General features: G+C 44.1%; 1 protein-coding gene across 4 annotated transcripts in view; it reads left to right on the top strand.

Moving 5' to 3' along the window:
* PARD3B (par-3 family cell polarity regulator beta) overlaps positions 1–13794 on the top strand; it is a 946974-nt gene that overhangs the window by 404463 nt on the left and 528717 nt on the right. For all 4 annotated transcript variants that reach the window (XM_054971073.1, XM_054971072.1, XM_054971071.1 and 1 more), the window contains exons 12-13: positions 483–656; positions 7926–8058. In XM_054971073.1, coding sequence (XP_054827048.1) covers positions 483–656; positions 7926–8058 — 307 coding nt within the window. The remainder of the gene's footprint in view (positions 1–482; positions 657–7925; positions 8059–13794) is intronic.

Genomic DNA, 13794 nt, shown 5'->3' with positions numbered 1-13794 from the left:
TGGGAGAATCCACTGAATATCTGAAGGTAAGTTGTATGTAGTACACCAATATTTTTAAACAATATGTTCATTTTAAAAGGCATCCTGTTAAACAGAGTTTCTGCCTGAAATGTTAAAGAGTTACTATTAGAGTTATGCATGACTTCACTCCCTGACAATTTGTGGCTGGCTCTGCCTCCTGCAGCAGCCATTTTGTGGTTGCGCCCGCCACTCTGAGTCAGAATTGTAAAGGTGCCCGCAGGGTCCAAACGTTTGGGGACCCTTCTTCTACTTCCTCCATCTGTTACAGTTCTATTCCTTCCAAGGTACAGTTAATTAAAGTAGATGTTTGCCAAATTGTGCTTAGGACTCCACAAATTACTACTACTATGATGATGGAGACTCCTCTTCCTCTGTTTTTTTTTTTTTAAATAAATGTTTCTATGTCTTGCTCTCTGGTATTTGTCACTTTTTAAGAACTCTATTTAATACTGTTTTTGTAGGATGGCCGGTTGCGAACAAATGACCAGCTTCTTGCAGTGAATGGGGAGTCTTTGCTTGGCAAATCCAACCATGAAGCCATGGAGACTCTGAGGCGGTCCATGTCTATGGAAGGAAACATTCGGGGCATGATCCAGCTAGTGGTCCTGAGGAGACTGGATAGGCAAGCTGAAGCGGTATGAGGAACGTTTATTCCGGGCTATTAATTTCTGCTCCATTCTGTAACAGAAGCTGTGAAACATTGCAGAACTTCCGTTAAAGCATGTATTGCACATTTATGATTTATTTTTTTGCAGTGACTAATCCTGGTAGCTAACTCTGTGGTATAACACAAGCAAGAAGTCTTGCACTTTAGTATTTGCCTTCATCTTTATACGGAAGAGAAACAGGACAAAGAGTTGCATCTAGAAAATACCACTCTAAAACCTTGGTCGTTTCTGCACGTCCTAATGTCATGCAACTCTCACTGAAAGAGGGCGTCTTCGTGGCGCGATTTTTGATGTCATCGCACCACGATCCTGTTTTCGTGGTGCGATGACGTCAGAAATTGCGCCATGAAGACACCCTTGTTCCATGAGTGTTATGCAATGTTATGACATGCGGAAACGATCCTTATTTACTGTAATGCAACTACAGGGTTTGTTCATGCAGAAAAACTAACACATGGTATAAAATCACTATTTTGGAGAGAGAGAGATCCACTATTCTTCATTATATAGTAGTCTACAATTCTTATCCACAAATAAACATCCTGTTTTTAATTGTTGGTCTGCTGAAACAAGAATAACATTTCACATGTTTTTTTATGAAGTTTTCCAATCCCCACTTAATTCTGAATATCCTGTAGATAATCCTATTTTTTTAAAAAAAAATTCCTTCCCTCCCTCCCAAATAGGTCTTAGCTCATCACCCAGATGTATTAAATGCAACCACACTTCTTGCACGTGCTCCATGAAGAATATATAATCAGCCCTCAATTGAATCAAACTCGTTTTAAACATAAATTAATTTTATAGGATGTGGTTGCAGTTCAATTGTAATTTCATTTGAGGCTGAAGACTCTAGCAAAGTGGGCCATGACCCACTCTTCTTCTTACCTGAACCTCTTCGTTTTCTGCTGCATCCTGTCTTGGTTTAGCAGGATATGTTTAAATATCCATTATTTTTTTATTGGCTGGGACACTAATGGAACCTTTTCATGACAGCTCTGTTTCACTAACTGAATACTCTAATTAAGCACCTTACTGATCAGTTGTTGGGCTATCGACCCGGTTGTTTATCAAAGAGCTAGAAAATCAGAATTTTTTGTTGTTGTTGCTGTTAATTTAAAGCTACCTCTCCCACTAGATACTCATGCGCTAGCTTGAGCCCTGTGATTCATACAGAATCCTAGAAAAACATGGCAAATGTTGGCATAGGGGAGACACAGTGATCTGTAATGGAATGAAGTCTGCTGTGTGGGCTAAAACGTGCAATGTGTCTCATTAATAAAATGAAGGGATAGAGTTGCTATATTTGTTTTACAAATCAGAATTCAAAATGGTCTTTTGCCTAGTGACAGATCTGTTTTTGGTGCTGCAACCACCCTCTCATTTTTGTGCACTGAGCTTGCGTGCCTTTTATTTTAGAAAATTTACATGTCACCCCTCCAGAGACATGCTGGAGATGACTCAAAGCAAACAGAATGCTATAAATAATAAAAACAGCAATATAAAATATCTGTATTAAAAACAAGCCAAGACATGAAAACAGCGTAAGACAAAGATGGAGCAGCCTAAAAATATCCGTAAAGTAGTTCTGATGCCAGAAGAAAATCGTAAAGCCGCTGAAAAAAGTACAAACCTTGGTTTAAAAGCCCGAGTAACAAGAAACATTTGGACCTGACACCCAGAAGACCCACCACATGAACTTCAACAGGAGAAAACTTTCTGAAGACAAGGTGCCACCATTGAAAAAGCCCTGTCGCTAGTTGTCACCCAGCTCTCCTATTCAGGTGCAGACCCTGAGACCAAGGCTTAAGAGACAAGTCTTATCTGGCAGGCAGGACAGGAGGGGAGAAGGCAATTTTTCAGGTACCCTGGCCTTAAGCCACTTAGGGCTTAAGTAGAAGAACCAGCCCTTTGAATTGCGTCCAGATACAAACAGGAGCCAGTGCTTTCAGCACAGAAGTGACACAATCCCTGTATCCAGCCCCTGACAATTTCGCCACCTTATTTTGGCCCAGTTGGCAGTAGCTGCCGTATCAGTTGAAACTAGAAAAAGAAGCTACACAGCACAGAAGTGGCCTGTGACTTCAACCATGCGCCAGCATCCGGAAGCACCTCCAAGCTAGGAACCTGCTCTTTCAGGGGGAGGGCAGCACCCTCCAGGACCTTCGTCATTAAGCAGCTTTATCATTAACCAAGAACATACAATGTGAGCTGCTTTCAGTGCCCATTGGAGAGAAAGATTGGGTGGGTATAAATGAAATAAATAATCTCAGACTTGTCTGGACTAAACTGCAGTTCATCCAGCCTATTACTTTCTCTAGGCACCTGTTGAGAACCTCCGCAGACCTGACTCACCTGATAAGGAGCTGGGAATCATCCACATATTGGTGGGTGATACCCTCACTTCAGCCCCTCCGATGTTCTCTCCTAGCAGCTTTATATAGATGGTGTGGTCCAGGAATGCTGCCTTTGAAAGTGGGTAGAACTATACCCTTCTGCAGAGAGGAGCGAGATTCAGGTCCAGTAGCACCTTAAAGACCAACTAGATTTCCAGCGTAAGAGCCTTCAAGAGTCAGTTCAAGAGTGAATCTTTCTCTTCTACTACAGACCAACATGGCTACCCACCTGAAAAACCATCCCCTGCAGAGAGGTGTTGGGGTTTCTTTTTATCTCCTAGACTCACTCTACCAACCCAGCTCAGCATGATAATATCTCCCCTGAATAGTATGTGGTAGAAATGGCATCACATGGTTACTCGCATGGACATGGATGCTCTCTGATATACGCAAACACATAGACAATTAAATCATCAAATGCTAGAGTGGTAAATCTAAAAATTCATAGGAAGTGGGTTGGCCTTGAGAGTAGGATCGACTTTTTCTCCAAGTGAATCCAAATTTGCAAAAGAGAGGCCAGGTTGGCATGGTTTTTTGAGAATAGTTTTGAATGAAAACATGTTTTTAATAGTTACGGAAATTGAAAATTTTATCTTCATTTTCATGCCCCCCCAATACCATTAAAACTTTCTCTTTTTAAAAATAACTCATCTTAGTAAATTGTTTATTTTTACAAAGCAACTGTCAGAACAAATGTGGAATTATTATTATTCAGAGAAGAAAAACTTTGAAAAGCCAAATAGATTGAAACATGGGTTAAGGATTTGCCATTTACTTCCAAAGCTGCTCTGGGACACATTCATTACAGAGCATATGTAGCAGCCATCGAGAGAAGGGAACCAGCTGGCTGTCAGAGAATTGCCATTGGCACAGCTTTTTCTTGTCTGTACAAGGCCACAAGCTGCCTTCACAGATGGAGCATTAATGGGAAGCCAGTTGTGGTCAGAAGAAACTCTATCCCACATTCTGCCCTTGATTGTGTGATCTGGGGCTGTGCCGAATTTTCTGCTGCGTTTTATTTATGAGACCCCCAAGTACCAGTTTTGGAAGGATGGAAATATTTCCTCAAACCACACTGGGGTTGTGTGAATACTCTTGTTTGGCGCTCTTGTTTCTTCTGGCTCCTGCTGCTGCAGAACAGTTCACTAGAGGGTGGGTGCTACTTTTTCCTCCCTAGATTCACCATGGGTGATTCCAGCCAGTGAGAAATCCCAAAGTGAATGGGGTGATTTCACAATGTTGCTCTGACCTGGATGACCCAGGCCAGATCTCAGAAGCTCAGTTGGGTTGGCCCTGGTTAGTACTGGGAGGCCATCAAGGAAGTCCAGGGTCACTGTGCCAAGGCAGGCTGCCTCTTGCCTTGAAAACCCTACAGGTTCTCCATAAGTCCACTGTGACTTGACAGCATTTTACATACACACAGACAATATTTCAGATGGATAGAACAGCAAGATTCCTGTCCAGTAGTGCCTTAAAGACCAACCAGATTTCCAGGGTAGGAGCTTTCAAGAGTCAAAGCTCCCTTCATCAGACACCAGTGTTAGGTAAGCTATCAGCTTTAGCTGCATAATGATGTTGTGGAAGTCCAGAAAGTAAAACAACAGTGAGAACGAGGGGATGCATCCAACAGTTCTGCCACATGTGATAAAACATTGTTAACAACGCAGGCAACAAGTTTTGTTTTTTATACTAGTGAAAACATTTGCTTGGATCTGTAAGTAGGTATTGTCCAATCCCTGTGCAGTCCCATAGAATCACCTAATCACAGAGTTGGAAGGGGCCATACAGACCATCTAGTCCAACCCCCTGCCCAGTGCAGGATCAGCCTAAAGCATCTCTGACAAATATTCATCCAGCCTCTTCTTGAAAACTGCCAGTGAGGGGGAGCTCACCACCTCCCTAGGCAGCTGATTCCACTTTTGAACTACTCTGACCGTGAAAAAGTTTTTCCTAATATCCAGCCGGTACCTTTGTGCATGTAATTTAAGTCCATTGCTTCGCGTCCTACCCTCTGCTGCCAACTGGAACAGCACTTTGCCCTCCTCCAAATGTCAGCCTTTCAGGCCGAGCCCCTTGTAGTTTCCTCCACCTTTTGAAAAAGGAAGTTATCGGCCAGGCAGGTCAGGAAATTGCATGATTCATGACGCCTTGCTGAGCCTGTATCCCAGCACACATCAGGGAAGTTGAAGTCACCCATAATTACAAGGTTCTGATGTCTGGATACTCTACCAATCTGTTCAAAGAGGGCAGCATCCATTTCTTCTTGCTGGTCAGGTGGTCTGTAGCAGCCTCCGACAATAATACCCTTTGTCCTTCCTCCCCTTATTTCTACCCATATGCTTTCTACCGGGCTGTCCGCCCCATTCTCCATAACTTCTTGACAATCAAGCCCTCCCCTCACATACAATGCCACTCCACCTCCTCTTCTACACTTTCGGTTTTTCTTGAACAACTCATGCCCATCCACTAGCACATTCCAGTCATGGGAATCATCCCACCAAGTCTCAGTAATTCCTGCTATACCGTAGCGCTCTGTTTGCAATAGAAGCTCAAGCTCTTCTTTCTTATTGCCCATACTTTGGGCATTGGTATATAGACACTTGTAGCCTTGTACCTTTGTTTCACCTTTCCTACCCAGGTGGGTCCCCACTGTGTTCCCTTCATCATTGAAGTCGCCATGTCGATCGTCCCCTTCCCCTTTCGGCATCAGTTTAAAGCTCTCCTGATGAAGTTCTCCAGGTTCGTTCCAAACGTTTTCTTCCCTGCCCTTGAGAGGTGAAGCCCATCATGTGATAGAAGGCCTTCTCTAAGAAAACCTATCCCATGGTCCCAGAACCCAAAGCGCTCCTGCTGGCACCACCAACTCAGCCAACAATTCACCTCAAGTATGGTCCGCTCCCTGCGTGCTCCTCTTCTTGTGACTGGAAGGATAGAAGAGAATACCACCTGAGCCCCCAATGTCTTCAACTGCCTTCCAAGGGCTTCGTAATCCTCTTTAATTCTTGCAACAGTATTCTAAGCCATGTCGTTCGTTCCCACATGAATCAGCACAAACTGGTACTTATCAGCAGGCTTGATGAGTTTTGGCAGCCGGTCGGTAATATCCTGAATTCTGGCTCCTGGCAAGCAACACATCTCTCGGAATAGGGGATCTGGCCCAGAGACATGGCGTTCCATACCCCTGAGCAAGGAGTCCCCGACGACTACCACCTTCCGTTTTCTTCCACTTCCATGAGGCCCCATGTCTTCTGCACTCCCTCTTCCAGATCTTTGCGGTTCTCCTTCCACTGTCACCTCTGTCACCATCTCTAGCACTTCAAAGCGATTCTTGAGCTCAAGTGGACCAGAGCATCTTCTTTGTTGACGCCTTCGGGTTTGTACTGTAGATCTGAGAGGAGGCTCAGAAGGGAGATCGACTCTTTCCCCTCCTCCTTGACTTTCCTCTTCTTGGCTGTGCGGAGTCCCCAGGCTGTTGTCCTTAAAATCCTCTCCCTCCTTGATCTCCTGAAGGGTGGTGATCCTCTCCTCCAGGCTCTGAACCTTTTCTTCCAAAACTCTGACCAGCTTACACTTCTGGCAAGTGAACTTTGTCTTCTCTTCTGGGAGGAAAACAAACATGGCACACTCGGTGCATGTGACTGCGAAGGGGGCTTCAGTAGACATTATTGCCTTCCCAATATATACCCAGAGTGCTCTCAGCAGAGTTTCGGGTCCCCCAGGCAGATCCCCAGGCTAAGAGCCACAGGCCAAGAGCCCTTTGGCTCTCGCCCTCTGGAGAGGAGGAGCCTTTTGTTTCAAAAGGTCACTTCCTGCCTAGCCCAGCAGGGCCCCAGGACACTAGGGGGCAGGGCTTGTAACCAAGAGCAACAGCAACCAGCAGCAAACAACAGCAATTCACTCAGCCCCCAACAGCCCCACACAGAACTTAACCAGAACCACTCTCTAGCAAGCTACACAGAACCCACTCACCCTCAGCTTCTCACACAGTAGCTAGGAAAGGCAAAGGGCAAAAGGCAGAAAGACAACAACCCCTTACCTTCTAGCAGCAGCTCTCCACCATGTGCTCTTGCCTCAGCCTAGGGGCTTCTGCTCTGCCTCTGGCGAGGAGGAGCCAGCAGTAACTTATCTTGTACGAGTACAGCTTGAAATAATTTAGGGAAAACTATTGCTATAGTCCAGAGTGCTTTCTAGTGGATCCTAGAATTTCATACGGGCTGGAGGATCTGTTTATTTGTTTATTCTGCTTTCCTTCATTTTTACTCTGCTCTTCCTCCAAGGAACTAAGAGCCAGTGTGGTGTTATGGTTAGACGGTTGAAGTACGATCTGGGAGAGCCAGGTTTGAATCTCTGTTCTGCTGTGGAAGCTTGCTGGGTGACCTTGGGCAAGTCACCCCCTCTCAGCCGTAACCTACTTCACAGGGTTGTTGTGAGGATAAAATGCAGGAGAGAAGAATGCTGTAAGCCGCTTTGAGTCCCCATTGGGGAGAAAGGCAGGGTGAAAATAATGTAAAATAAAATAATAAAATAAAATGAATACATTTAGATGGTTCCACTTTCACAACCTTATTCTCACATGGTGAACGGCCCAAGGTCACCCATTTGAGATTTCAACCAGGGCCTTCTGGGTCCTAGACCTGCAGTCTAAAGGCTACACCACCCTGGCTTTTTGTAGTTCGCATGAAGGTAAGAACCGATGGCTTTGATTGTTTCCCTCTGGAAACTTATTTCTGTGCAACAAAGACCTTACAAATAATGCACATGTCATGTAGGGTTGACCCTTTTTTTGGCATCATTGTTAACCACATTTGATCTCAACGTGTTTGGTTCTGTTTCCTCCTAGGAGCATGCAGAGCCTGTGGTGCTATTTCCAAAACTGGAACCGGAGGGAAGTGTTCATTTCACAACCTTCCCAAGGCATAGTGATGCTGCTGTGCAGTGTTTTGTCCCGTGCAGCCCTCAGGAGAGGTTGAGAGGTAAGTGCTGTGCACTTGCTTTTTTTAAAAAACTTTTTGAAGCTGTTTTGTTTTAAGAAATACACACCAACTTGGAAGGCAATTAATTAGAGTAAGTGGAGACTTTGTAAGGCATGGTGATTTCATGGCTGGTGGAAGAGCTGACTCAGAACTGGCGGATGAGATTTCTGGCACAGGTTCCTGCTTAAGTGACAGTTTTGAGCTTGCTACCCCACCATGTAAGGTTGGATAGAAAACAATTGATGATGAGTGCAAAGTGTGGGTGAAGTGTTTGTTTTTGTAGGTCTTGGTTCCTCTGTTCCAAAAATTATCAGAATCTAATAAGAGCAGCACCTTATTATATGTGCACCTGGATATAAATAAAAATAACAAGGGTACAAAATTTGAATGAACTTTGAACCCAAAGGAAGTTTAGACTTAGTCTCCATTGACAGAACCGCTCCCCCCGCCTCCCCCTTACTGCGCGGCAAACTGTGTGTTGGATCCTGCCAGCAGTTTTTGCTCAGTTTTTCCCAGTTCCTCTCCTTCTTAAAGCCCCCAGTCTTTCTTCCCGGCACAGGTCCCGTGATCTGCAGCACAGCCTTTTTGTTCACCAAAATGGATGTCCTTCTCTCTTTTTTAACTGTATAAATAATCTGTGGGACCTAAATGTGGATTGTGACTTGTGTCACTCCTGTAGATAGATTACAAGGCTGAAACTCCTGACTGAGGTTCCATCTCTTCCCAGCAGTAAGAAGAGGAGAGGGCAGAACTGCATCACCCCCGCGCCCCCCCCCCCCCGCGCCCCTCCATTCCCATTCCCAGGGTCTGGCTCCTTCCCAGCTACCAGTCATATGGGAGACAGTGAGTGAAGCCAGGGCCGTGCTGCCAGTGAGTGCTCTGTGGCATTGTGGCAGTGGTTCCCAAAAGGTGGAGTAAATTGAGATGTGAGCAAATGTTGCTGCTACCTGGTTATTTTTCTGTTACCACTTTCACATTTAACTAATAAAAGGAAACGATTAAAAAGAAACTTAACTATTAAAATAGTTTAAAGAAACTATTAAAAAGAACTGTTAAAAGAAAAAAAAAACATTACTCTCATGGTGTAGGAATTTAAACAGTACCAATGAATGGTTGGTTACACTCAGGTTAATCTGACAAAAAAAATCACACTGTTAATTTAATTCCTGTTTTACCTATTTGCTGTATTCGAAACAATAAAAATGTGAGAACCTCCAAGATAAGTATCCCACAAGGCTGATTAGTGTTTAACACCAAGAGTGAAAATTCAACAAGAGTGTTTTGGGTGGGGAGACAAAACACTTGTCAAAGGCAAACTGAAAAAGGGAGTGAAAATAGCAATTCCTCTCCCAGTATACAGAAGGGGGGAAAGTCAAATTTACCTGAATTTATGTAATTGACAAAAATATTGAAAACATGCTCCCTTAATTCCAAGAGCAGCTATGCCAGCTGATACAGTCTAATAATAGTCTACTGTATGCTACGTGCTCCCAAATCATGATGATATTCCCTTGCTTTTTCGTCACAGTATATAATTTAGGATCATGGTGTGCAAAGAACACAATGACTGTCTCTCTATTTCTTCTTGCCTGTCATTTGCCATTGGTCCTTTGTTGTCACCGAGATCAGTTGCCCAAGTTTAAAGGCTTCCACTAGAGGTTCTACAGATGTAATACACTCATATAGAGGAGTGTGAGTGGGGAACCAATAACAACAACAACATTCGATTTATATACTGCCCTTCAGGACAACTTAATGCCCACTAAGAGCAGTTTACGAAGTATGTTGTTATGATCCCCACAACAATTACCCTGTGAGTTGTGGGTGGGGCTGAGAGAGCTCTGGAAGAGCTGTGACTGACCCAAGGTGACCCAGCTTCAAGTGAGTGGAGACTCAAACATGGTTCTGCAGATTAGAGTCCCTCCGCTCTTAACTACTACACCAAACTGGCTCTCTAAGGGAATACAGTGGGGCAGAAGACGAAAAGAATCAGGATGGAGCTGCTAAAGATACGAGTCTGTGTACAGTCTTGTACTTGTGTGTCCTTGCTCTAGGAAGTGAATCAGTCCTCTCACCAATGCAGTTTTCAGTCTTACCTCTGCCTGGTGACAGATTTACTACTACTACTACTACTACTACTACTACTACTACTACCACTACTACTACTACGACTACTACTGTTTTTTATTGGACTGCAATTTTACTGCTTGCCTGGTGATTTTTTAAAAATTGCTGATGTCACACTTTTGATATATGTTGTGTTGTATTAACTGGTTTTGGCATGGCCCTCTACTGTTCTAAGAACAATGTTTTTTAAACATCGTTATCTTTTTATTGCCTTTTGATATTTGTTGTTTTTACTGTTTTTATCACTTTGAAAACTGCCTTGATCCCTTTGTAAAAGAGCAGTATAAAATGCATTAAATAAGTAAGCAAGAATAATGTTGGTCAGAAGAGAGAACTGAAAATGAATAGAATGGGAGAATGGGAACCTGTAAAAAGAATTAAAAAGAGGGAGACAAGTAATAAATTGTCAAGTGGTCAAGATGAGATAGGCAGCTGGGTATAAAACAGAAAACAGGCTTTAGATAAGATGCAGATAGACTAGAAAAGAGAATAACAGGGATAGTTTTATAATTGAATATTCATTGGGTGTGACTGTGGTCTTACATGTGTCAATAATTGTGAAAAGAAACTGGAATGAGGGGAAAGAGCCAAACCAGTCTTGGAAAGATATTGACAAACTGTACGTATAATGACAAACCATGACTTAGAGAAAAAGTAATAAAAGGAGCACCACTCAGTCTGTTCAGTAGCTTCAAGGACACATTCCCAGGCTTAGCAGGAACTAGGAATCAAAACACTTTGCCTGAAAGAGAAACAGTTAGCACAAATGTCTGCACTCCCTCAGAGGTACACATATGAAACAAAAAGCACGAAACATGGCAGACATGGTGGGGCTTATCTGACACTATGCTTTTTCTGTGAAAGAGAAGCACTTAACTATCTAAGTGTGCATGTGCAAGCTCAAGAAACCTTCAGGCCTGTCTTGTAATGATAAGCATAACCATAAAGCTAGATACTATGGATGCATCAATGAAATGAGCTTCCAGGGCAGCATCTTCCCTTCCCCAGCAGCCTCTTTGTAACCCAAAACCCCCATTCTGAGGGTCGGGACATTCATGAACAAAGTACTGTGTGGGCACTGCAGTGAGGAGGGGGAGGTATTCCCTCGTGTTTGTGTAGAAGCGGCAAACTCTGCCTCAGACTTATTCTCACACAATAACAATGGGATTTTGTACAATGCCCCCTCCTTACTGCAGTTCCCTACGTCATAGGGCACTAGTTCCTGTAGAAAACGTTAGGAATATAGGGGTTAGTCTCCTCGTAGGGGTCCGTCTCCAGACCCCTGATTATCCTCATTGCTCTCTTCTGCACCCTCTCGATTTTGTCCACATCCTTTTTGAAGTTAGGCCTCCAGAACTGCACACAATACTCCAGGTGCAACCTGACCAGGGCAGAATAGAGAGGAACTATGACCTCCTGTGATTTCGATGCAATGACCCTTTTGATACAACCCAAGACTGAGTTTGCCTTTTTTGCCACCGCATCACACTGACTGCTCATATTCAGTTTACAGTCCACTCTTACTCCAAGATCTCTTTCGCATACTCTACTATCCAGAAGTGTCTCCCCCATCCTGTATTTACACTTCACATTTTTGTGGCCCAGATGTAATACTGTGCACTTATCTATGTTGAATTGCATCCTGTTCACAACCACCCACTTCTCCAGAGTATTCAGGTCTTGTTGAATTTTAACTCTTGGGTGTTGAATTTTAATTCTTGGGTGTTTACCACTCCTCCCAATTTGGTATCAACAGCAAATTTAATGAGTAGGCTGTTTACCCCTTCATCCAGATCATTGATAAAAAGATTGAAAAGTACCGGGCCCAAAGCCGAGACCTGTGGCACCCCACGGACACCTCCCTCCAATCTGATTAAACGCCATTGAGCACCACTCTTTGGGTACGGTCCTCCAACCAGTTCCCTATCCACCGGACTGTCCTATAGTCCAGTCTGCAGTCTTGCAGTTTACCCATCAGAATGTCATGGGGGACCTTATCAAAAGCTTTACTGAAATCCAAGTAAATCATGTCGACAGAGTTCCCACAATCCAGTAAGCTTGTCACTCGATCAAAGAAGGAAACCAGTTTGGTCTGACAAGATCTGTTGGGAACGAAACCATGTTGACTTTCCCAGATCACTAAGTGGTCCTTCAGATGCTTACACATCGATCCCTTTAAAATATGTTCTATCTTCCCAGCAACAGAAGTCAGACTGACCGGCCTAGTGTTTCCTTGGTCATCCTTCTTCCCTTTCTTAAAGATTGGGATAACATTAGCTCTTCTCCAATCTTGTGGCTCATCCCCAGTCCTCCAGGAGGCCTTGAAGATGATGGACAGTGGCTCTGCAAGTTCTGCTTTTTCTCTGTCCTCCATCAGAGTTTCTCCTTCTACTCCCAACAGCGGTCCAATTGCCTCTTTTGTGTTTGCTTCTCACATATCTGTAGAAGTTTTTCTTATTGTAGCGAGCCCTCCTGGCCAGACCCAGCTCATACTGAGCTTTGGCCTCTCTGATGGCTGATCTGCAGTGCCTAGTAACCCTCATATACTCCTCTTTAGAGGTCTGTCCTTCTCTCCATTTCTTGACCATTTCTTTTTTCTCCCTTAGCTTATTCTGAAGCTCTCTGTACATCCACATCGGTTTCTTGGAGCCCTTACCATGTTTCCGCCTTGCTGGGATAGTGAGGGCTTGAGCTTGCAAAAGCTCATGTTTGAGAAGGGCCCACCCTTCACTCGCTCCTTTTCCTTCCAGCACACTCCCCCACGGAATGACTCTCATCAACCCTCTGTGTTAATCGAAGTTGGCCCTACGAAAATCTAACCTGCGAGTTTGGCTATGAACTTCCTTGGCCCTCACAGCAACTGGAATTCAAGGAGGACATGGTCACTTCTGTCATGTCTGAACCCCATCCATGCCAATGCTAACACTGAACCAATGTTTCATACTGTAACTTAATGTCATATTGTCAATGCCATAACTGTTTTCTTTCACAGACTTCATGCAGGTGCTTATCTAACGGACTGTAGAAACTTTCACTGTTTATGACCTTGTAGACTACTCACTTTCAGGCACTGCTATGTCTTGACTTTGATCTTTCGTTTTCTCAGTGATTCTACTTGATAGTATAAATATGTGAAATGTTTTCACCCAAAGCGCGTGCCAAAAGTCTTGTATATTGTGGGAGGGGGAAGGAGCAAACGTGTGAGTTAAGAGGAAGGATTTTCTCCCATGTTACTATTCCTGTCAATTTTACTTTTACGGCCTAGATGCTTACCTTGCTGTTGCCAAGTAGGCCCCCTCCCCTGCTTTGAAGCCTGCTATGAACTGTGCTAAAGTTTCCTGCGTTGCTGTTTTACTGCTGCACCAAAGATTGCTTTGCACGTGTGTGTGTTCTGATACACGTGTCAGTTTCCTGCCTGCGTGTCAATTACCCTGCTGCAATAGACTGTGTAGTTACTGACTCCATGTTTGGGTAACTGCACAAAAGGACTCTCTTTCTGGGCAGCCCTGCCCTGCCCTGTATCTGGACTTCCCAGTGTGTGTTTGGACTCTGTTACAAGTGTGCCCCGTGCCTACATTGCCATCTGCCACGGACCGCGCCTGTTCCCTG

The sequence above is a fragment of the Eublepharis macularius genome, chromosome 2 (assembly GCF_028583425.1).
Source record: "Eublepharis macularius isolate TG4126 chromosome 2, MPM_Emac_v1.0, whole genome shotgun sequence".
Classification (NCBI taxonomy): Eukaryota; Metazoa; Chordata; class Lepidosauria; order Squamata; family Eublepharidae; genus Eublepharis; species Eublepharis macularius.
Note: the sequence above shows the minus strand (reverse complement) of the source record. Positions and strands in the feature narration are given on the sequence as shown.